The sequence below is a fragment of the Ahaetulla prasina genome, chromosome 2 (genome assembly GCF_028640845.1).
Source record: "Ahaetulla prasina isolate Xishuangbanna chromosome 2, ASM2864084v1, whole genome shotgun sequence".
NCBI lineage: Eukaryota > Metazoa > Chordata > Lepidosauria > Squamata > Colubridae > Ahaetulla > Ahaetulla prasina.
In genome coordinates this window covers 104,385,157-104,410,801 of record NC_080540.1, presented here as the reverse complement: position 1 = coordinate 104,410,801, position 25,645 = coordinate 104,385,157, and the positions used below count along the sequence as shown (strand labels likewise).

General features: G+C 38.0%; 1 protein-coding gene across 2 annotated transcripts in view; it reads left to right on the top strand.

The window, feature by feature from the left end:
- NSG2 (neuronal vesicle trafficking associated 2) overlaps window positions 1-25,645 on the top strand; it is a 64,921-nt gene that overhangs the window by 17,444 nt on the left and 21,832 nt on the right. Inside the window, exon 2 of one of the 2 annotated variants that reach the window (XM_058169636.1) lies at window positions 8,193-8,276. In XM_058169636.1, coding sequence (XP_058025619.1) covers window positions 8,193-8,276 — 84 coding nt within the window. Of the gene's footprint in view, window positions 1-8,192; window positions 8,313-25,645 lie in introns of both variants that reach the window. The other variant, XM_058169634.1, reaches the window with a different exon arrangement.

The following is a 25,645-nucleotide window of genomic DNA, read 5'->3' as shown; positions in this document are numbered from 1 at the left end:
ATAACTATTTCTGATAATGGGTCTGTTACAATTCAGAGAATGCATAAAATCCATCCTGATTTGTTAGAATTGTGATTCCTAAATTCTGATTTTTCATTATTCAGAATAATCTGTAATCTTTTCTAGTATTTTCTAGAAATTTTATTGATTGTGGGCTCCTTATTGATCCACATCTAAATTGTTACTTTATCTAAGGTTTTCCTTTATCGAGTGATTATTATTTTAGCTGCTAAAATTAAATAGGTGAATAAGGAAATGGATTCCTTATTTTTAAGCATAACAATTTGACTGAATAAATTAATCCAATGGCCATAGCTTTGGATAGCATTCAATTCGCTGCCTGATAATATTTACACTTAACACTTTTTGAGGATGTTGTGCTGAAGAGCATAACTTTAACGTAATCACACCCCCACCCTTTTTTAAAAAAGGATATCTTGTTTATGTTTGTACTACCTAGGAAAAATAACCAATGGTTGAAGAGTCCTCCCTCCCTCCCTCCCTCCCTTCCTCCCTCTATTCATTGATCATCCTATAATTCTACCAAGATAATTTTGCAAAGTATTTTAAAGAAGTTATAAAAGATAATGTAAATGTCTATCAGCATGTCCTGTGAAATAGTATTACAGATGGAGCTGAGCTTGCATTTCCTCCTCTTCAGTATGTAGCAGGAACAAAGGGTGACAGACAGACCTATGGGAATTGTGAACCATTTAAAAACTGAGAAAAACCAGAGAACACAATCTTTTTTAGCTGTTTTGTTGCACCCAGTTTGTTATACATGTCTTCTACTATGGGTCGGGACACACACTTACATTAGTTCATCATAACACTTTCATTATACATGAAACATTCATGCTGGGTGCTTGACTGTAATTGGAGGCTCCTTGTATTGATCTTAGCTTTAGTTCTCATCTGCTCCCATAAGTGTTCTTTAATCTTATTTTTATCAGATTTTTTTCCCCACATAGCTTTTAAATAATAATTTCACCTTCATTCAGATTTCTATTTTAAGAGTTCTGGGTAGTTAAATGTATCATTTCATTTGCTTATTCCAGGAAATATTTTTTTTAAAAAATAACCAGTGTGTTATGAATATCCATCCACCCATCTGTCCATCCATTTGTCCATCCATATACTCACCCATCACTTTGAATCCCATTACAGGACAGTGAAACCAACAATCGTCTGCTTTATCAAATGCAGGAATAGCACTTTGGGATGATAAGCATTTTATGTATCAAAACCTATTTTTAGGGTCTTGAGAGAGATCCTTTTGTTATTTTAATAGCTAATCTTTTCGTCAGGGTCTATAGAGTCTACCCAATCAATTTAGGGGCTGTATCCAATAGAATCTGGAGAAAGAAATTTTTAACTGAGTGGTTATGATGTTGGATTAGGAATGGGAAGACTTAAAATCTCATCCTTCCACATCCACAGAATTTCATTGGGTAATGGGGCCAGTCTCCCAGCCCAACCTTCCTCACAGGTTGTTGTAGGTAAAATCGGCAAAACAAATGCGGTAGCTTATCTAGAATGCAGTGGTCTGAGTATTGAGAGCTGAATAGTTGTTATTTGGTGACATTCAAATTATTGGCTGTCACCTTTAAAACCCTTTGTGGCTGAATGTCTGGAGATCAGAGGGACCAGCAACTCTTCATAGTATTCATCTTTTCAACATCCTCTGTTAGGGTGGGGCTGCCTCCTCATCCTTTATTTCAGAGAATAGCATCTTCAGGGACTATGGAAATGAGCCTTTAGGATTGTTACCACCTTCTGTAGAGAAGCATTCTTCCAGATATCAGAATTGTCCCATTTTCTGCTTGTTTCCAGGAAGGCCATTAAAATGCCAGCCTTGTAAGTCAAAAGATGAGATATACTATTTCTTCCTGCAAAATTAATATCCAGACACTAGAGGTTTACTTGTGTGTTTGTGTGTGTTCTATAAAAGAGGGATGGGCAATTGATTTCCTAATGGGCCACATGAGAAAGTGCAAATGTTGTGGAGGGCCACTGCCATGCCCTTCACCAACACTGTTTCGTGCCCATTGATGATACCCTGCTCCCTGCCAACATCAGGCCGCTGCAGGCCAGATAGTGGACAGTCCGGATGTGTTCTGTAGCCTGTAAAATGAGTAGGTCTGCTATAAAATATTTCTGGAAACCAGAGACCTTTTTGCTGGGAATACTCAATAGGAAATATAGTAAAGAAATAAGGTATCTAATCCTACACATAACAACAGTCACAATGTGCACAGAACTGGAAAAACAAGAATATACCATCAGAGGAGGAAGTGATAAGGAAAATTCTGGACTGTACTGAGATGGATAAATTAACAAAGGAGATAAAAGAAAAGAAAGATACAAAATATTATGGAATATGGAATGAATTGTATAATTGGATAGAAATTAGAAATAGTAAATGAGTAAAAAGGGGGAAAGATCACAAAAAAAAGGTAGTGCATGAAAGAAAATGTATTGTTATAATGACAGGTATGATGGAATATATATATATATAGAAATAAGGGATAATGGGACAAAAAGATAAGTATAATTAAAGAAAACTAGAGGGGAAAATGTAAATAATAGACGATTACCGACACAAAGCTGACATAAAGAAGGAGTATATGTTTTATGTCAGTGTTTGTTATGTCTTGTTGTTTTAAAAAATAAAAACTATTTCAGAAAAGAAAAATATTTTTTGGAAGGTTTTTAACATCCTTGACCAGTTTTCTGGAAGTCAACCGTGCATCAATACACATTCAATAGAGGAAAGGTACTGAAAGAGCGAGACAAAGGAAGTACATTTGAAAATGAATCAGAGATTGCAGAGAGGTTGTTCTGATATGCTTTCATCGCATTTTGTGATTAGAGAAGGGGGAAGGAACATCCAAGGACTGCAGATGTGGAGAGTTGAAAGGGAATGAATGCAGGGCTTGACTTGTTTATAAAAAGAGCACAAATGCTTTTACAGAGCATTACCGGGCTTAGTGCTAATGATCACATTTTCTTTAATTAACGGTCCAGGCTTTTACAAAGTGTGGAGAAAATAAGTATCAAGGTCCAACCAGGAATATAAGTGGAAAACAGGAAAGGAAAGAGAGGTGTCAACGCACTTAATGGAAGTAGAGCTTTTTTCAGTTTAGTGAGACAGTACTTGTTGATACAAAATAGCAGGGGACCAACTCAAGAGGATCACATCTAATTTACGCCAAGAGCTTTCAATATAAACAGGAAGACCAATTCAGGGCAAACTCTTAATTAGAAGCTCTTAGTTCCATGTTGCCTAGCCAATAATTAGCATTAATGGCATTTTACTAGCATAATATGGTACTTTCTTTTACAAGCTTTCCAAACCTCTCCTGTAATGAGATGTCCAACAGTTTTTATTTTAAAAATACTTGTTACTTTATTCCAGGGGTCTGCAAACTTGGCTCTTTTAAGACTTGTGGACTTCAACTCCCAGCCTTCCTCAGCCAGCAAAGGAACTCTGGGAGTTGAAGTCCACAAGTCTTAAAAGAGCCAAGTTTGCAGACCCCTGCTTTATCCTGTTGCACCGGTGTTACTTCTGCATTATATAATATTCATTACTGCATTGGTGAAGTCTCAGTCCCTTTATTCAATTGTGCTGTTAAAATTAAAGGGTTATTTATACATAGTGATGATGTTCTTATTGTTAGTGTGATGTGGATTAGCAAAGTGAAGCAAGCCAGACAGCTTGGAAATTCACCTCTTGGCATTTAAAGCAGACACACCTTTATTTCTGAGACGATTTCTGGGGGAAAAATACACCACCCTGAAACCTCAAACAAGGAAATTGGGCAAGCCATTGATTTATTGGTGTGTGGCATCTCCCAAAACTGTCTCATTCTTAGTCTGAAAACCTCTTTTGTATTATAAATAAGGCAGGGAGAGGTGTCCGCAGCATTTTGCTTTCATCAAAGTGATAAAAGCACCATTGTGCTGTTGTCATGCAAACTCCTCCCTTTGTGTACATGCTCATGATGGCATAATGCACATAGAAAGAGAATCGAACTTGCTTTTGTCATTGGCTTCCCTTCCCTCTGGTATCTCTGGGGGCAAGAAACTAACAGATAAATGTATACATATTAATTAATTATTTTTAATTCATAGCCAATAAACAATTCTGGGTAGCTAATCAGTAAAAAACAACAACATGTAAAAAGAATACAGCAGAGCAGAAAAGCAAAATGGAAAAACCAACCAAACACATTGATGTGAAGCAAAGCAAAGCAAAGCACAAGTTTGACTCCACTTCCCAGAGCTCCTCAACTGTTTTTGTGCTTTATTTCCCAGATATCCTCAGAAAACACAGATGCATTTGTGCAGAGAGAAAGGCTACATCATGGCAATACGATCTAAGGCCCCAGCCAGATGCCTATTCCAAGCTGTGAGTGGGTTCCTGGCCAAACTACTTAGCAGATTCTTGTGGAAAACCCTGAGCTCTCTTTAAAACCCAACTATGTCTCTCCACCCCAACACTTCCCAGATAAAAATGGGACACTGCTCTGCAGGATCTGATAGAATATAGCGACTGGAAGGGTCCTTCTTTCCTTCCATTTCAATATTAGCAGAAATACATAAGAAAAACCACAACAAACCAACAGTGATAATAACAATAAATCGGAGGGTAGTATTCCTCAGATGGTGCCACACCTCTTTCAGAAAAAAATAAATCAGTCTCCAAATACCTTCTGCAATAACCAACTCTTCATAAATCTCCAGAAGGCCATAAGGGTCAGTCTTACTAATGGTTCTGTAGAAAGGGATGCCCCGCCCCCTGAGAATATTTATTTCTATGTGTACTCACACCAAATACTGTAAGTTGGGAGCTTCAGCAGGCATTATCTGCTTGCATGTTTTGTGTAGGCAGATTCTAACCAAGCCTAAAGCCACATAAGGATTTAGAGGTAATAATCAACATTTTGTATTACACACAGAAACAATGTATTGCTAGTAAAGATGGGCATTGGGCACTCAAACCTCATGCTCCCAGATACCAAAAGGTAGGAAAATAAATTAGGCACAATTCACATGGCATTTCTTTCTCCCTTTACAGGACATTGTTTCCATTTTATGAACTGAAACTATGGACAATTAATCTATATCAAGGAATTTTGAAGCAAATTCATTCTTTCTTTCTTTCTTTCTTTCTTTCTTTCTTTCTTTCTTTCTTTCTTTCTTTCTTTCTTTCTTTCTTTCTTTCTAATAGAGCATCTTATAACAAAGCACACTGCTTTCTCCTCTTTACATTGGTCATCTTTTCTTCCATATATTTAGGAAAATATTCAAGAAGTGTTTCCAATTTTCTGCTCAGACTTCATCTGCTTAAGAAGCAGAATTTACATTGCTGGTATACTGCAGATGTACTGTAAAACTAATGCTTCATGCCTATCTGTTTTGAAATTAAACATTGAGGCCAGCTCCTTGTAAATATACTACAAATCAAAAACAATAGATTTTTCAAAAAGTTGAAATTTTGTCCTTGTTACAAAATTAGGTAATTTTGTCCATGGTTCTCCCTTCGTCTTTGTAGTAGGCATCACACCCTCCTTACATTCAGGGTGCACGAAGATTTCCTAGGGTTCAAACCGTTATTGTTTTAGGGAAGAATTTAAACTTGCTCCTTTCAAACTTATCTAGAAGTAAATGACATTGATCTCAATGGATTTTCTTTCTGAGTAAATGGCCTAGGTTTGTGCTGCCAATAAAACAATGACTTTTGAGAGCAAATGGATTGGAGGTGAGTAGTAAACAGCAGAATAATTTACAAGAAATTATTAGCAATCTGTTCTGCTTAGAATTTCCAGCAGAAAAGTTATATGTGCAGAGATATATATTATTAAGGGCAATGACTATAGTATATTTTTTTTGGGCAAGGCAAAACAATTTGCTTTTTGGCAAAGCAAAACAATTGGCAAAGCAAAACTGCCTTCTTTCATGTATAAATCTTGAAAGTAAATATCAAAAATAGTATTTCCAATTTTATTTTGAAGGAATACACTCATATTAAGATATAAAGTGTGGATTCTCAATTATTAGTGTCTTTGCCAGCTGCTAAAAATAAAACAATGCAGAAAACATAGTCTAAAATTATTCAGATATGTGGATTGATGTGAAAATGGCAGCCCTCCAATATTTGTAGCCTCTGGAACAAAACCATCTGACTTGGCACCCAAATTCTGAATGAAGTTCCAACATTTGTTTCATTATCCACATATAATTCTGTTATTTCTTTTATATCTCATTTTCTCAGCCAAAAATAGCTTCCAAAGTAGCTAACTATCTAAGGCCAATGTAAAATATAATAAAGTGCTGAAAAGTGTTTATATGTATATTATATAAGTGAATTGAAGTGCAAATTGCTCATCTAACATTAGCCATAAATTTTGCTGTTTATAGGATTAATAAACATGGTAGGTGACATCCAACATATTTTAAATAGCTTTAGCAACGGTTCTTAAAAATGTGTAGGACTATCAGAAACCAAGTTAGATGCTATGTTCTAAACATAGAAAGGGGAGAATGATAGTTATGGAATGTGTATAAGATTTAAAGCAAATCATAGTGGTATCCTAAAATAATACTTGATTCGATGATATAGTTGAGTCATTTTAGACATAGGAGTAAATAGCTTTGTCCATCCTCCTTTTAGGTAATTGTGCAGCATGTTAACAACTGTTGCATGCTTTAGAACTACTTCAACATTCATTTTAGATTAGAGGGAGAAAATATTATACTCTATGTTAATTTTGAATGTGCAAATTCTGAGCATATGTTGTATTTCAAATGGAAGGAATGCTGTGGTACCACATTATGCCAGAAAGTTGCTATACTACCTTTACCTGCCATTAACCATAAAGTTTACCCTATGCTTTAAATTTGTTAAAGAGTGTTGGAGCGCACATAGACGCAATAGCACTTAGACTTATATACTGCTTTACAGTGCTTTACAGTGCTTTACAGTGCTTTACAGCCCTCTCTAAGCGGTCAGCCTATTGCCCCCAACAATTTGGATCCTCATTTTATTCATCTTGGAAAGGTGGAAGGCTGAGTCAACCTTGAACCTGGTGAGGTTTGAACTGCCAAATTGCAGTCAGCCAGCAGTCAGCAGAAGTAGCCTGCAGTGCTGCACTCTAACCACTTCGCCACCGCGGCTTATATACATTGCTTCTCAAATGAAATGCATGTTTTCCTGAAAATATTTATTCATTGAATTAGTTTCTATAGCTACCAATTTCTATCCAATTGACTGTTATACTAGAGTAGTCAGATTTCAGCAGCACCTAGTATGGCTGAAGCCTTGTTCCAATGTCATTGGATGTTCCTGAAGAAGGTAGAGAAAGAAATAGAAGGAGAAATCCTATACAAAACTATCATTTGAAGTGCAGTCTTCATATTCCCATTCACTTGATTTATGGATTATTAATTGGCAACACTGGAAGAAAATTGGCTGAACAAAACATTTATAATGAGAAATAGATGTTGCTTTACATAAGCCAAATAAGACATGATGTGGCTAAGTAAGATGTACTCCATCAAATAAGGGCTCTTATAACATGTGGGATGGTTGTCTTTTCAAAATGGACTCCCCGAATACCATACTTTCCAAAGTAGTCAGGGGTAAGGCTCAGGCCTTAACCTATGATTCTCAGAGCATCCCTGCTGAAATTCAGGGCCAGAATGGTTTAGTTTTTAATAGTCCTAAAAATTATTCCATATCATTTGTGTCACTCTGCAGCATCTGAAGACTAAAATAATAGCTTTAAAAATACAGGTGGCAGGAGGAAGATGTTATCTGTATATTTTTCTGAAATAAATGGATTTTTTTCCATTTTTCCTTATCCCCAGATGTGAAGTGCAGGACACTAGTATGTTTAAGGAGAGTGACTTAGTTTAGTCTCTCACCATCATGGAAAATGTTATCAGTTCATTTATTTAACCTTTGTTGTTTCTTTCTGTGTGCGTGCGTGCGTGCGTGCGTGCGTGTGTATGTATTTTTTTACCTGCAACAATGATTTCTGCATACATAAAGTTATTCACAGAGATGACTTATTGAAAATTCTTTAATGAAACTACATATTTCTTTAATGAAACTACATATTTCTTTAATGAAACTACATATTTCTTTTTGGCTGGGGAAAACTGAAGATATCAATTTTTGTGTCTAGGTGATTGTGAAAACAAGAACAGAATATCAACCAGACCAGAAGAACAAAGGAAAACTTAGAGTGCCCAAAATTGCTGAATTCACAGTCAGTTTTACTGACGGTGTAACAGAAAGGTTAAAGGTAAGAAATGCAGATGTTTGGTAAATGTCCACTTTTCAATTTTCATAAAATAATTAACAGACAGCAGCTCTCCTATTTTGATTTTAAAATGGCATACAACTCAAGATCAAAGTACACATGCACTTAAGAATTCTTGGGTTGGAATATACAGTTTACCAATGCATGGCAATGCATCTGCCTTAGATATTGGATTAGATTAGTGACCAGATTTCAGCGATGGCAAAGCGGGACACCATTGACGGGGGAGGGGGGGGCTGCGCATGCGTGCTGAATCTTGCCATCTGCCTGAAGGAGGAGGAGCGGCTGCTGCTTCTCCGCTCTTCCAGGCAGGCTCGGCTCTCCTCTCGGCTCTTCTCTTCCTCTCGGGTGAAGTCAAGCGGCATCTCTCCTCCCTCTTGCGCCCCCTTCTCTGCCACTCCCCCTTCTCCGCCTCCTCCTCTTGCATTGCCGCCTCCCATTTTCAGAATGGGAGTGAAACAAAAAAAAATCGGGACTTTTTGGAATTGCCGTGGGACGCGGGACAAATCATTAAAAAGCGGGACTGTCCCGTCAAAAGCGGAACATCTGGTCACTATAGATTAGATGTATGACATGAAGAGGAAGAGGGATTCAGCCAGGCCCAGCTAAGCTTTTCCAAGCTGCTATTACTCATGCCACAAGAAATCTACACTTATAGTCAGAATTCAGTTGGGGAATCAAACTTCTTGCCTTCATTATATCCATAATTTAAATGTTCCCCTAATTAATTAATTACCTGAATTATCTGAATTCTGGTACATTCGGCCTCAAAATCACAAGATATTTCCAGAATCTAAAGGTAAATGATTCTTCATCTTTTTGTAAAAAGCATGTATTATATTAAATCTATGTTCTACTCCATCTGTTTCTTATTGGCGTAGAGGTTTCAGAGTTGTTAGCCTGATTACATAGTGGAAAAGCAGTCCTGCTTAGGCAACAGATTGAATTTGTGCTCAATTGCGAAGTTTTATACTGTTGCAAAAAAAATAAATCCCAGATTAAAAAGATGTTATCTCCCTGACTCAAGATGATTACTGGTAATATTGCCACTGTTGGATAGATATAATTAAAAAGCAGAAATTGCATTTGAACATGAAACTCATGCCTGCAGACTATTGCTATCAAGGGCTGTTCATTGGAAAACATGATCTATTGTCTTTGATCTGGGTTTGCTCTAAAGCAGAGGTCTTCAAACTTGGCAGCTTTAGGACTTGTGGACTTCAACTCCTAGAATTCTCCAGCCAGCTATACTGCTGGCTGGAGAACTCTGGGAGTTGAAGTCCACAAGTCTTAAAGGGACCAAGGTTGGAGACCCCTGTTCTAAAGGATGAGATGGAAGCTCTAAGCTTTATTTGTCCATAAAGAGGAATCATTAATTTTAATATGAGAATGAACTGCAGCAAGTTTTAGGGTAATATAATTCTGCTCCTGTCATTTCTGTTTTCTGTCTGTCATGAGGTATTTGTTCAATTTGCATTTTAATGTAAATTTACTTAATTGGCAGCTTTCAAATCAATGTGCAGCCTGTGAATATATACAACTGTATATTTTAAAGAAAAGTGAACCTGAAATGTCTATATTTTTTTCTGATGCCTGCACATGAATAGATATGAAATTTTAATGTAGCCATGGAAGTAAAAGAATTATAGTCTGATTCTGTAAGGAATTTAATTCTAAAAAAATTAGGACCTGAAATGGAAATATCTTATTTACTATAGAAAACTAGCAGCTTCCACTTTTAATATTAAATTAGTAACAAATGCAGAAGACTTTTCTGTGATCTCCAAACTTCAACAGCCATGATTTATTTAAAACATGTATCTGGAATAAAACAATCTTGGAAAGCATTGTTTGATCACAAGGCATTGCTAATTCCACAAACATCATACATAAAATCCTCATCTATTAAGAATATGTCAGAATTGCATGCATAATTGACAAGCCTTCTATAGTTATACAGTATGTGGGAAAGACAGTTCTATATACATGTTGCCATATGGATGGCATCCACATCAAAAAGTGATCTTATGGGTATAGTATTAGCAATCATGTGGCATATGAAGTTGCAGAGTACTTCTATTGATTGGAGTACTGTTCTGTAAATGACTGAATTCTGTCTGAGCATAAAGATCTATAAGAGTTAGTTTGAAATGACCTATGGACATGGAAATCAAAAATCTGCCAACAAAATACAAAATGTAAAAATTAATAGCAGTTGGACTTAAATCAAGGCAAGGGCCACATTTTATGCTTTGAAAAGTTCTGTGACTCCTTTGAAATCAGTATCTTGTGCTTTCTTAAGCTAGGAAAACTGTTTTCTTCATTGGGGCTTTCTAGCTTGTAATTTGGAAGCATATTTAGTTACAAAAACACATAATTGACAACATAGTTCCCTATCACTTTTATTTCTCTTTAATTGATCTCCCAAGCTACTTCTATTACTCTCCTTTCCTTCCCAAGCATTCTTCTCACACTGGTTGTTATCTGGGTCAGCAAATAAATCCAATGATCTGTCATTCAATGGAAAATGTCAGTGATATTTTCTGATTCTTCATCTGATAGTGATTTTGACCTCTCCATATTACCTATTATCACCTATCATCATAAGAGAAAATAGATCGGGCTGTAAAATTCTGCCTGCTTTTGATAGATACTCCATATTCTATATTAACTTTATTGACTTTGTTGAATTATTTCCTGATCCAAATGAGCTGAGATAATAGATCGTTTTTATTACCTTCTATATGGTTTTAAAAATTGCTCTTCATTTCTATTCCAGTGCCTATTGTAAGGATGTTGCTAAATATACTTCCTTACAATTACATACATATATTTTATTTTGTGCTGGAAAAATAACTTCAATTTGTGTTTATGGAGAATGGAAGTGGCATAAATGTTTTAAGGTTTATCAATTTTGATTTTGACACTTTTGGAAAGGAAAGGAAACGAAAGGAAAGGAAAGGAAAGGGGTGAAGGAAATAAAGACTAACAGATCTTGTAAATGAGATCCTCATGTTTTCTGTTTTTAGATGGAAGCTTGTTACTCAGTATAACCCGCCAGTAAGCAATGTGCTAGAAATTTCATTTTCACCTTTCTGGAACAGTTAAAAAAAAGACTTTTACCATACATATAAGCCGTCTTTTCGTCTTTTCTAAATCTTTGTGTGATTGCTTATTAGGAAGCAATTATTATTATGTTCAGTGGGATTTGCTCTTAAATTGGATGTGAGGAACTGCAGCCTTCTTTGTTCTTCTATCCTTTGTTCTTCTAGTACTTATCCATACAGCTTTTCTGTAAGATTCTTGGTGTCCGAATATATGGAAGGAGCAAGTGATTTTACTAATATCAATGGGATTCATATAGCTGATTGAGAAGCCTTCATTTTCCAAAATGACCATTTTCTCAGTTTTGCTTTCCTGGTTTTACTAATTCTGATGCCCATTTATTTTTGGGTAAACTCATTTGAACTTAATGGGCCCCTCTGTTGATCTACAGGATCTCTTTCCTAAAAGGTCATGTGATGCTTGAAACGTTTTGAGTCTGTTTTCAGATATAGACTGATTAAGGATTTTTTGTTTGTTTGCTTTTGGTAAGATAGTCTTATGAGGAAAAATGTAAGTTTGCAGATATTTTCTTAGTGGTTGAAGTTTATAAATACAACTATTTGGGTGGTCCATTGTGAATTTATATTTTTAACAAATTTGCTTTAATTGCTGCTATTAGGAAATTTATTTAATGTTTTGTATTTTTAGATAAAACAAGAACAATCCAGATATGTTTTCTTGTTTAGATATTTAACTGCTGTATTTCCTTTCCCTTCACTCCCATGTGAGTGAAAATTTCATTGTGGCAGCAGCCATATTTATTTTCCCCAAACATAAAAATCACTTGAGAACAACATTTTAGGGCCAAAATTAATAATGTCTGCTATCCCTTCCCTTCCAAGGAATGTTGCCCTACCCTCAAAATAAAGGAAAAAGAAAATATCTAACATTTAAAAAGGGATCCTTCTCAATTAGGCTATGTCCTATATTGCTTCCAGCTTTTCCTTCCATCTCTCACTTGTAAAAGCAGTTTTGTGTTTCTGCTGAAAATAGGTTGTGATCACATGCTTATTGCAGAACTGTCTAAAGTATGCAAATTAAGCCAAAAAGTGTGCTGTTTTTGCACAGTATATTCTGACTTTTCCTATTAGAGTACAGAAATAGAAATTCCCAAGGATATTGATGTTCCTTTGACTTCCAGAAATCTTTTTAGCTATGTCCTTGACATAGAAATTTCTGCATTATCAAACATCAATTTCTACTTTTGCTAAAGGGTGAAAACTTTCCTAAAATAATGAAAATTGAAAGTGAGGTTTTCCTTCCAGCATTATATTCTGCTTACTTTGTGTATTCTCTGTCACATTAAGTTTATTGTAATCTTTGCTTTAAACATACTGATTTTAAGAACAGTAGCACCTTCTATTTAGAAAACTAAATTCTTTTATTTCCAAAAATAAAAGTAGCCATCCTTTCCACAAAAGCTCCAAAAACAGGAAAATGATATGCCTCATATAGGGACCCAAAACACAAAGAGACATCTCCTTTATATGTCATTCAAGAGATTTTATTGGGTGGGCTGATGAGACATTGAAAAAATTGAGATACATGGACCTACCATACTGTATATTGAGTATACAGAACTTGTAGAATCCTTTTGAGGGCCTTAATACTAGTTCTGTTCCACATCACATAACTTGAAGAGAGAAGGGAGGAAGTTTGGAACAAAGGATCAGCACTATCTCAACTTTGATGGTCAACTACCTTTTACAGGTAGAGATTTTTAATGACCCCTCCCCAGCTCTGGCTGGACTGAACCTATTTTTTAATTCAGTCTTTATTTTCTTCTCCTGGAGCCAAACGTGGTCCAGTTCTCAACAGTTTTTGAAAAATTATCCATACACATAGAGAGAGAGAGACTCAGAATCCCGACCCCATTCATATTATTTCTTTCCAACTCTTTGTCAGGTTGGATAAAAAGATAATTATATACAGAAGATCATATGTCTGCTGTATCCTTCACTATCAGTTAACGATGGGCCCAGTGGTGAAATCCAATTTTTTTTACTACCAGTTCTGTGGGCGTGGCTTGGTGGGTGTGGCAGGGGAAGGATATTGCAAAATCTCCATTCCCACCCCACTCCAGGGGAAGGATACTGCAAAATCCCCATTCTCCACACTCCTGGAGGAAGAGTATTGGAAAATCTCCATTCCCACCCCACTCTGGGACCAGCCAGAGGTGGTATTTGCCGGTTCTCCAAACTACTCAAAATTTTCGCTACCGGTTCTCCAGAACCTGTTATAACCTGCTGGATTTGACCCCTGGATGGGCCACAGATTAGCCATAGCCATATTAATTCTATAGATTAATTCATGTGAGCAAAAGGTACTTAATGAGTGGCTTCAGTTTTCAGTCAGTACTGAAAAAGAAAATCAATAAATGGCTGTAGCTTTAGAAGCCCAGTGTTTTTCATTGATGGTAATGTGTGACTTGCCTGTCTGTTTCATCTGTTTAGCCCATTTGCTAGATCTGACTAAAAATCAATTATTTTTATTTAGAGGTTTTGGGGGGGGGGAGAGGTATAATTCTATAATGGAAGGGGGAGGGATTAAGATGCATGCTAGACATCAAGGATGTGCTTCTCTCTATTTCCCGTTAGTTTTGTCAGTATGTGAATGGTAGCCTATGTAATTGGTGCAAGATTGATAACTTATGTTTCAATGACTTTCCTAGTAGAGTGCATTGAGTGTTACCTCAGTGATGGTTTCTGAACTGTCTTTAAAGCAGACCCTGCTCTTGCATTGAGTTGAGCAAACTACATCTAAATATGGCCCCAAAAAACATTAAAACACTGAATTCAAATGGGCAACTGTTATAAGACCATCCCACCTTCTTTCTATTTACTATTCAGCAATGTCTTTTACTATGTGTTTGTGTCTTCTCAATTTCTTGTTTATTGTATAGTTGTTGAAAATATTTTTTTTTTCCACAGTTCAAATGTTCGCTGTTGGAGTGTTCAAAAACTCTACAGGAGTTACAAATGTTATCACTGATACTTTGTATGCAAAAGAACCACATTGATGTTGCAACGTAATATGCAGTATTTGATATTCCAGTTGGTTTTGCAACTTCTTGCAATTCTTCAGCAATATTATCTATCCCAGGATAGTCTTTATTCAATTTCAGATGATTGAAGATATAGGTATTAGGATACATCAGTGAGTTCCCATCTCTTTATTTTGTAAATATTTTCCAAAAATGCATCTGATATCCTGACTTGGGTGAGTTTCCATTGAAAGGGAGTCAGTGTATTTCCTTACAAAATGATCTGTGGCTTCCTCAATGTTTTCTTATTCTAAAAGCATTGCAAAACAGTTGTAAAAACACTCCATACAGTGGGAATGTTTGGCCTTAGGGGTGAGTCTCTTCAATCAGAGCTGCATGGTTGCATGTACAAGGTGGAAATTGCATATGCAAGATAGGAAATATGTGTTAGGGGAAGCTATAATAGATGTTATGACAAGGGAGAAAAGAATTAATAACACATAACTATTTTCAGTGTTTCTTGACTCTTGTAGACTCCAATTCTATTCTCATCCAATTCTACCCTCACCAATTAGAACATTTTGTTTTCAGTTACTTCACCTTTGTAGGAAATATCAGAACTCCTTGTACTTGATAAGTAGTTCTAAATGTATCCTTTATTCTGAGCCAATTGAATAAACTAACCTGTTAATAGCATGAACTTTGGACAACACAGAGTTCCTTTAGAAGAGAAGCTTTTATAGTAGAGCTACCATTCATCTTGGCAAAAATATTGGTGAGTGGGTGAAGCAGGAAGATTCAAGAGGTTGGCTTTGGATCAAAGCCTTTCTATTTTTTTTGTAGGCATCTCAATCACTAGCTTAACTCATTTGCTCCCACCCATGTGTTACAAGAATAGGGTTAAAGTGGGTAGGAGAGAAAGAGAAACTGAAGCCATGCTCACGATGCCTCTGTGTGTCTGTAGAAATCTTAGGTAGAATATGCTTATAGCCTTACCCAGTGGTGGACTGCAACCGGTTTAACAACCGGTCCTGTGAGCGTGCGCTTTGTGTGTGCATCTGCATTTCACCCAGCATTCAAAATACAGCAATTTGAAGTTCAGGCAGCCTCAGTAAGTAGAACAGTGGAGGCGTGGAAATCAGCTGTGCCGCATGAATCAGCTGAGGCAGAAAGAAGGAAATATAGGACAGGATAGGGCACCGGTGGGTGGGTGGGGCCAGCTGATCATCAGAACTACCGGTTCGCCCGAACTGGTGTGAACCAGCAGCAGCCCACCACTGGCCTTACCCATATATGTATTGTGTCAGCACACACTCCATTGTGCTTTTGTTTATTTTAGATGCAGATACCTCCATAGAGCTCTGGGATAATTTCCCCAAAGGAGTTGTTGTCCCTGCACAATTGCTCTTATTTTTTCTTACTGAAAAAGTATGTTATTTCAGGAGCTTGTCATTTCTGAAATATGATATTACATTTCTGTGTTGCTCAGCTCAGTTATGGAGCATTCTGGCAGCTTGACCAATTATTCTTCAACTTCATGACTCATCTTGTACATACATTATGACAAATGTCTTCGCCCACTCTATGTAGGTGGAATACAGGAAAATAATATTAAAACAACATTAAGCTCCAGCCACCAATGTCCCAAAGTAATTTCAGTTCTGTTCTGTGCTCAGAGAAGACCCGTCAGAATTTCTTTATATGGAAGTTTTATTCTTTTGCTGTGGAAATCTACTGAAACAGAAGCCCATAGAAGGCTATATTTCCCTACAATGTTCTAAATTGTCTGTCAGGAATCTAGAAATCATGGTGAACAAAATGGCTGAATATGTAAAGTAAGTATCCTATGGATTTCCCTTTACTGAACAAAGATGGGAAGAGAGGTAGGCTTTATTGATCCCTATTTCCCCCCCAGAGTTTCTGACAAGGAGCCTGTGAGATCTCTTGGTGAAAGAGGAGCTGAATTTTCCCCAAGTGACAAATCATGCTTGTCCCACAGATGACACTCTTGATTAGATCAAAGCATCTTTGGCCATCAAAATAACACCAATCAGAACCAACCCGCAGTGTTTGTGGATGTTGCCATTCATTTTTCAATATTAAGTTATAACTTCACTATTAAGTTATCTGCTGAGCTTTTCTTTAGGTATATGATATTCAAAAAAAGTACAAAAATACAGAATTATTATAATATATGTGGATTGATTTACCTCATTACTGCCTCTCTGCCTAAAATGAAGTAGAACTGTCCACTAATTATTCTAGACTTAGGTACAGTCAGTATTTTGAAGATTAAAATTTCAAACCAAATATTATTTGTATTTCCTCCTTTGTTGAGACAAATTTGGTCATGGGGTATATACTAAGATTTGACAAATATTAGAGACATGATTTTTAGCTTAATGAGCATTCCAAAGAGTTGAATATCCTTTTTTCTACTTCTCATAGGTTGCTATTTTTTTTTACTTTCCAGTTTTTATTCTGTATTAAGGATCAGGTAAAATACTATCTTCTCACTGATGAAGATGAAATCTTGTCTCTTGATCTTATATTTACTGTATATATTCCATAGGCATCAGAGAAAGTAAAAGTTGTATTGGACATCAACAGATTAAATGAACATCTATCATCTAGCTATATTTTATTAAGTTTGAGAATTTTATAATATATTAACTTATTTTTATTGCAAATAAAGGATAACAGCATAGCAATTAGCTATGGTGACACATGATTGATTCTCTCCTTCTTGCTCTTTAATACTATATGAGGTCACTGGGAGAGAAAATCTATGTGGTTTGGGGTGCCATATCATCAGTATGAGATTGAGACTCAATTGTTTATTGTCATCTTGAGTCACCCCAGAGACACTCTTGGGGGTTTAGTATCTGAAGATAGTTGGGGTGGGATGGATTTTGGAAATAGATTTTGTGACAGCATTAATCTTGCCTCTCAGGGAGCAGGCATTTTCCCAATAGATTAGGTCCATAATTTGAGGACCTATTGGATTTATCATGGCTATTGCTGGACAGGTAGGTGGCGGCTGTGATCAGGAGACCCTTTGCTCAGATTTAATACTAGTTGCATCCTTACTTGGGTCTGACTCAGGGGTGAAATGCTCCCGGTTTGGACCGGATCAGCCAATCCAGTAGCAATGGCGGCAGGTGGTTCAGAGAACCTGTAGCAAAAATCCCTGCCCCTCCCCATGCCCAGCTGAGCCACGTGATTGTCAGAGCGTTTTTTTTACTTTTTAAAAGCAATTTTTTAGCAACCTCTTCGGCTGAAGAGGTTGTAAAAAAATGCTTTCAAAGGGTTAAAACAAGGCTCTGATGATCCCAGCTGAGGTGCCTGATGTCAGAGGCTTTTTTTAAAAAAAACTTTTAAAAGCATTTTTTAGAAGGTAAAAAAGCTGAAGCCTGCTAGGCAAAAAATGGGAGGGTGTAGGCAAAAAATGGGGTGGGGGGTTCATTTAAGAGAGAGAGAGAGAGAGAAAGAGAGAGAGAGAGAGAGAGAAAGAAAAAAAGAAAAAGAAAGAAAGAAAGAAGGAGGGAGGGAGGGAGAGAAGGAGGGAGGAAAAAGGAGAGGAAGGAAGGACTACAAACTGGGCACTAGAAGCAGCTTCAGAGGATAATCCAGGGCTGGAAGGGACCTGGAGGTCATCTAGTCCAACCCTGCTCCACCAGGACATTGTTAGTAAGTTTCTGTCTTTTGATCCCCCAGTCACATAGCCACACCCACCCAGTCACATGACCCCACCACCAAGCCACGACCACAGAACCAGTAGGAAAGAAATTTAGATTTCACCACTGGTCTGACTACAATGGCTCTGTCGTGTCCCACTCCTCCGCTGACGGCTGGGTCAGGGAAATCCGAATCAGGCTTGCCTCTGCAGCTCTGCCCAAAGTCCTAGCAAAGTCCTCAGAGCAGGCAGGAGACCAGTAAGTGACTTCAGCAAGATAAGTTCGACTTTTGCCTGACTCAGAGACTGCCAGAAAGTAGATCCTTTATATAGGCCATGGGGTGTGGCTCCATGACTCAGCACTCATTAAGGCCTGCCCCTCCCTTCCTTCTGTTGCCTCCGCCTATCCAATCTTCTGATGCGAGGATCACTCCAATCAGCTGTTGGTAATAAACCCTCCTCAGGCTCACCTGCTGTGGAGGAGGGGGAGGGGTCTAGCTGCTCCGTTTGCCTGGGCATGGAGTCAGGGCTGGGGCAGGGAGGTGCTCCTTCTTCTGCAGTTTGTCTGGGCATGGAGCCAGGACTGGGGCCGGGAGGCATACATTCCTCCGTGTTCGGGAGCAGATAAGAAGGCCCCGGCTGCTCTGAGGGCGGGCAAGACACAACAGGCTCATTCTATCAACACCACTTCACCTACATGAGGCTGTCCTTAAAGACTACTCAGAAATTTCAGATGGTGCCAAACGCAGTGGAGTTTGCAGGAGTTGACCATTGCAGTAGCTGATCACCCTTGATTTGTGCACCTTCCATCAGCTTCAAAGCATGATTTATACAGTGATGGTATTTACCTATAAAGCCTTTTATGCATTGGCACTTGGTTAGTTGCAAGATTGTCGCTCTTCATTAGAGTCAGGCTGATCACATTGGTCATGCTTGTCTCCTATTTTGGGGAGGTTAAGGGAGCCAAAAAGTGTTTTTTTTGGTGATGACATGACCACTCATTGGAGATCTGTTTATCTGCAATATAGTCTACTTTCTGAGGTTGGTGTTTTCTGGAGAGTTTTTGGGAGCATGCCACATACATTATTTGGATTTTATTTGCCTTATTTTTTTCTATTTATTGTATTTACAAATTGTTTTTGGCCACTGAGAATCTTGAGAACACAGCAGTGTACACATCTGATAAATATTTTTTAATTTCCTCAGAAAGCTCTGGAATCTATCAAACGTCAGTGTCAACAATTCAATTTCCCATCTTAGCTTTGTTATGTTTCATATTCTTTTTATTCCCTCTACTGCACTGAAGACTGCTGTAATGATCTTGTATCCAGTGGCTTCTTTCAATTATCTGTGATAGACATCCGCTCATAAGATGAGGCATTCATTGTTTTTCCCACGCATATGTATGCATATGTGGGCGAGTATGTCTCTAAATTAGTTCAAGAGAGGCATCAGTCTGGTAGAGCAACCTTGGATGGCAGAAAGAGCTGCATTCTGCCAACAGTTTCTGTTCTACTAATAAACAATACTAACCTTTAGTTCTTCTATTCAAAAATAATGCCGTGCCACGCACGGTCACTCACTGTCATGTCCCACTCCTCCGCTGACGGCCGGGTCAGGGAAATCCGAATCAGGCTTGCCTCTGCAGCTCTGCCCAAAGTCCTAGCAAAGTCCTCAGAGCAGGCAGGAGACCAGTAAGTGACTTCAGCAAGATAAGTTCCACTTTTGCCTGACTCAGAGACTGCCAGAAAGTAGATCCTTTATATAGGCCATGGGGTGTGGCTCCATGACTCAGCACTCATTAAGGCCTGCCCCTCCCTTCCTTCTGTTGCCTCCGCCTATCCAATCTTCTGATGCGAGGATCACTCCAATCAGCTGTTGGTAATAAACTCTCCTCAGGCTCACATGCTGTGGAGGAGGGGGAGGGGTCTAGCTGCTCCGTTTGCCTGGGCATGGAGTCAGGGCTGGGGCAGGGAGGTGCTCCTTCTTCTGCAGTTTGTCTGGGCATGGAGCCAGGACTGGGGCCGGGAGGCATACATTCCTCCGTGTTCGGGAGCAGATAAGAAGGCCCCGGCTGCTCTGAGGGCGGGCAAGACACAACACTCACGCCCTCGTCACTTCCCACCTAGACTATTGCAATGCTCTCTACATGGGGCTCCCCTTGAAGAGCACCAAGAGGCTCCAGCTAGTCCAGAATGCGGCCGCGCGGGTGATAGAGGGAGCACCGCGTTGCTCCCACATAACACCTATCCTGCGCGGCCTGCACTGGCTGCCGGTGGCCTTCCGGGTGCAATTCAAGGTTTTGGTTACCACCTTTAAAGCGCTCCATGGCTTAGGACCGGGATATCTACGAGACCGCCTTCTGCCGCCGATTGCCTCCCAACGACCTGTGCGCTCTCACAGAGCGGGCCTCCTCAGGGTGCCGTCGACCAAACAATGTAGGTTGGCAACCCCCAGGGGGAGGGCCTTCTCTGTGGCAGCACCGGCCCTGTGGAACGAGCTTCCTCCGGGGTTACGACAACTCCCCGACCTCTGGGCCTTCAAATGTGAACTGAAGACCTTACTATTCCATCGAGCGGGAGTAGCCTAAGAAATATTTTAGTGAAATTTAAAGGGGTTTTAAATCGGTTTTACCGTTTTAGTGATTCGGCCATCTAATATTTGGTTTTAATTGTTTTTATATTGTTATTTATTATATTGTTGTATTTTAAACATGGCTGTGAACCGCCCTGAGTCCTGCGGGAGATGGTGCGGTATAGAAGTTTAATGAATAAATAAATAAAATAAATAAATATAGTAAATAGTAAAGCTGTGCTGTAGGTTTTTAGTAAAACAAATGCTTCAAGAAGTAGAGAGATGTTTGATCTACAGTATCTTCAGCTCTTTCGGACAAATGCATATTTTCCCAAGATTTCATGGCTGCTCTTCACATATCTAGAAAAAGACATCTTTGGTTTAAGAAGTTGCAAATAGGGGCTTTGTGTACAATCCTATGTGCTCCAAATCGCCTATCTTCTTCAGAGCTAAAGTGCTGCACAACCTTGCTATTGTGCCACTGAATTTCTTCTAAATTTGCCATAGGGAACATAGTTTCTGTGGGATCAATAAGTAATAAGCACATTACTTTAAAGCAGAGGTGGGCTTCACATACTGTAGCAACCAGTTCGCCCAGCACCAAAAATGCACACATGCGCCATCCGCGCATGTGTGCTGCATAACAAAACAAGACAATTTACTTGCACATGCCATCCGTGCATACATGTGACATCAAACAACACAGCAAATGGCTCACACGCATTGTCCGCACATGTGTACAGCGTCAAAAACACAGCGATATAGGACAGGATTGCGCCTGGGTGGGTGGGCAGGTGGGTGGGCAGGTGGGCGGGCCCACTCCCACCCGTATGTCGCGACTACCAGTTCGCCAGAACCGGCTGAATACCACCTCTGCTTTAAAGTCACTCTGAATTATTGGTAGTCAGGCAGCAAGCAAGTTTAATACTAATTTTTAAAAAATACTGGATGAGTAGATGGCATTGCATTCCTTCCACTTTCACAATACTCTGCAAAATCCATTTCCATGGTTCTTCTGGTCAAACTGAAGTTAATGTGAAATCACCAGAAGTCATTCAATCCCTTCTCTGGAAGACAAGCAATAATGTCAATGACCTCTAAATCCCATCAGAGATGTTTCTTCAGCCTTGGTCTGCTCAGCTGGGCATTTCTTACTTAATATGACAGTTTTTACAGTTTTTTCTCATTTTGTTACATGATCAGCCCTGATCTATTCATTTCCTGTTTTGGATTTTTCTGTCATAAAGAATAAATAATTGATTGTTCTTCTGACCTTAACATAATTGGGTCACATAGTGAGAAAGAATTTAAAACAAACCCAGTTATGAAAATCAGTCACATCACTCCAAGTATATATTTAATATTTTTTCTCTTTTATAAAACTCATATTTAGAGTTGTTCCTTATATAAGCTTTTCTGTTTTCACAAAGGTCATCATTTCCAAACAAACTTATACTTAAATGCAATTTTTTCCAAGTATGTCGTAGGAGAGGAACATCTATAAGCCTAAATGATTAAGTATGGTAGAAACGGAATATAAGAAATAGATTTTTTTAACCTCCCTATAATCCCTTTTATTAGCGTGGAGATGGGACAACTGAATGGAGCTCAGTTTTTACTGGCTGGATGTCCTTCCTGATGCCTAGGCAAAGTTCGCAACAGATATTTTCTCTTTGCGCCCCAATAAAGAAACATCTATTACTGCCTAGAATTGAACTCTCAAACTCCTGAGTGTGAGGTGAGCGCCTGCACCTCTAGGCCACCACACCACTCAGAATCTAAAAATTAGATAAATATCTATGAATAAATTAGTATGTTGCTAACATCAAATTTTATTAAAGAAAATGGCAACATACCCATTCAGTATCTAAGAAAGCTTTTTATTTCTTATATGCACACGCAGAGAGAGAGAGATATGCATACACACACAGTAGAGGTGGGTTTCAGCAGCTTCTGACCAGTTCTGGAGAACCAGTAGTGGAAATTTTGAATAGTTCAGAGAACCGGTAGTAAAAATTCTGACTGGCCCTCCCCCCATCTATTCTCTGCCTCCCAAGTCCCAGCTGATCGGGAGGAAATGGGGATTTTGCAATAACCTTCCCCTGGAGTGGGGAGGGAATGGAGATTTTATAGTATCCTTTCCCTGTCACGCCCACCAAGCCACACCTACAGAACCAGTAGTAAAAAGATTTGAAACCCACCACTCACACACACACACACACACACACACACACACACACACACACACACAGACAAAGAATTTTATATGATTTCCTCATCTGTCTTTATGCACAATTTGGTGCATTGGTTCTGTTTAAGAACAGAAGAAGGCATGTGAAGGAGAAAGTAATCTTGTTCCAAAATGCATTTTCAGTTTATCTGTTCAGCTCAATTCATTTAAACAAATTGTCAACAGGTTAGTGATGACCAGCTATTGGTTATAAAATGTATGTATGTAATCACTGTGTGATGATAGGTATCATAGAGGAAAGTATTTGAAGAATCAGGGTTGACTCAGAAAGAGGATACCAAATACTATATGAATATGGATTTTGTTTTCTCTCTTTCTAGATCTGGAAAGCCTTGGTCAAGGCAGCTGAGTTTCTTAAGGAAAGGATTTAGTGTGATGTTCAAATGTTTATGTATTCCAGGAAAGCTGGAAACAAATTGAAGTCAATATGAATATGATTAGAGTGGTATGGAAAGGGTACTAAATGATCAAGGAGCAGGAAAAAATATTCTGATAACACTGATTGGAAAAATGGAGCAAAAATTATTTGACTCATCAGGACCCTCTTCCCCTAGATTTTATTTGTGGCTGTTAGGAATGGATTTGGTAGGGGTGTATGTAAAAAAAAAAAAGGAGTTGCATATATATTCCACTGATGGATTGAATGTCATCACTTTAAATATAGACTTATATTTAAAGGTATTAGATCCTCTTATAAAACCAGTATAAGAAAATGCTGTAAATTAGATCACATTCTAACTCTTCATGGTGTATCTGCAACTGGGACATTAAATGGTTTAAATATGAAAACCATTCTTACTGGATGTGCGATGAACACAACAGCAGTTGCAATGAGAGTACAAAGGGTTGGACTGGATGACCATCGGGGTCTTCCAAATCAATAAAAATAATAACTTTAATAATAGTTTCTGAACAAGAGACAGTAATGTACGGTGCACGAATGCTAACAATAATTTGTTTCTTGATCTACAGTGCTCCATCAGCATTCTCAAAAAGAACTAAAACGCTAGAACATAGCAGTAAATATACTATTACTGCTTTTCATCTCATCTCACATGAAAAGGTCACTGCATTTGAGGTAGATAAATTATTTCTCTGTATTTATATATAAACTCACTTCTTTGCAGGGCTCTGGCAAGTGAAGCTCAATTTTGAGGGATATTTCATTAAATGTCAGAGCCAGTAGAACACTGAAATGTGAAAAAATGATCTGAGGATACAGAATAGAATACAAAACTCAAACTCCAGAAAATTAACCTTTGTTTGCCCTCAGCTGTTCAGTCTACTTTTGTGACAGTGAAGCAGCAATGCCTATTTAGATGCTTTTATAAATTTACCTTGTTTAAAATTACCTGTCATAACTAAATGAAGATAGGCTATCAATAAAAGAGGAAGTAAGTTGGGCCACGGTGACTCAGGATGTCCCAAAGGTGCTTTTTCAAGAAGCAACTGGACTTTCTAGCTTTTCTTTGAAGACATTTCACTTCTCATCCAAGAAGCTTCTTCAGCTCTGACTGGATGGTGGGGAGCTTCTTCAGTCAGAGCTGAAGAAGCTTCTTGGATGAGAAGCGAAACATCTTCAAAGAAAAACCAGAAAAGGCCTTTTGAAAAAGCATCTTTGGGACATCCATGACCTGGTTGACTGAGAATCTCCATAGATGGTGACTTAGGATACATTACATTTAACATTTACTCCTTTTTTTATAGTTAAATTGTTTCATGGAAATGCAATTTCTTTTCTAAACTTTTCTGGATTTTAGGTGAAATCTATGTGCTGCTTTTAGTTACTTGGGACTTGTATTTCATTTGTATTTTGTTTTTTGAACTTGTATTTTATTTTACTTGTTAAATCTGTTAAATTATCCAGATAATTTTTGTTTAGAAGAGGGCATGTTACTACAAAAATGAGGCACTGGGAAAGTTATCTGTCCATACAGTACTTTAAAAAACGTATATTTTCAATAGACATTACCTGCTATCCCACTCTAAAGCTGGTACCACCACAACCCCTTATTGCTAGGAATAGTAATGAGGTTGTCATTTTGAAAGTTCCAATATGCATCTCAGAAGGATTTCTGGGAACAAAAATATTTCCGGATGTCTTTGTCATAAATTGATTTCCTCGAAAAATTGACCATGCAAAATAGGTCATTAGAAATGGAAGCTTTTGATGGAATGCCATAATTTCACTTGAAATTGGAGGTGATTACCCATCTGCTTAGTTGTATCCATAAATGTTCTCCCCCCGCAAAAAAAACTTTATTAAATTTCAAAAAAGTATAACATACAAAAAGAAAAGAGTCAAAAAGAATGGAAAGGGATAATGGAAAACAAACAAACAAAAGCTATAGAAGAATGATAACTTCTGACTCTCTTTGATACAGATAAAACCCTCAAAGTCAATTATCCTTTGAACTAGAATAAACTGTAAACTGTAACAGACAGTTTTTCTATCATCATAAACAATCTAATCATCAAAATCCAAGGTTAAAATTTCATTTCTTTCAGCCTCAGACAAAAAAAAATTAAATCCAAGGGTGGTTCCAAGTAGAAAGGAAGCTAGATAAAGATTGCTTTAATCAAAATAATCACTTTCACCATCTCTGTCAACTCAATTAATTTCACCATCCACTATTCCATTTTTTAAAATATGTGAATTCTTCCAACTCTGTGCATATAGAAGCCTTGCTGCTGTTATCATATATAAAAACAAAGTTCCATGCTTT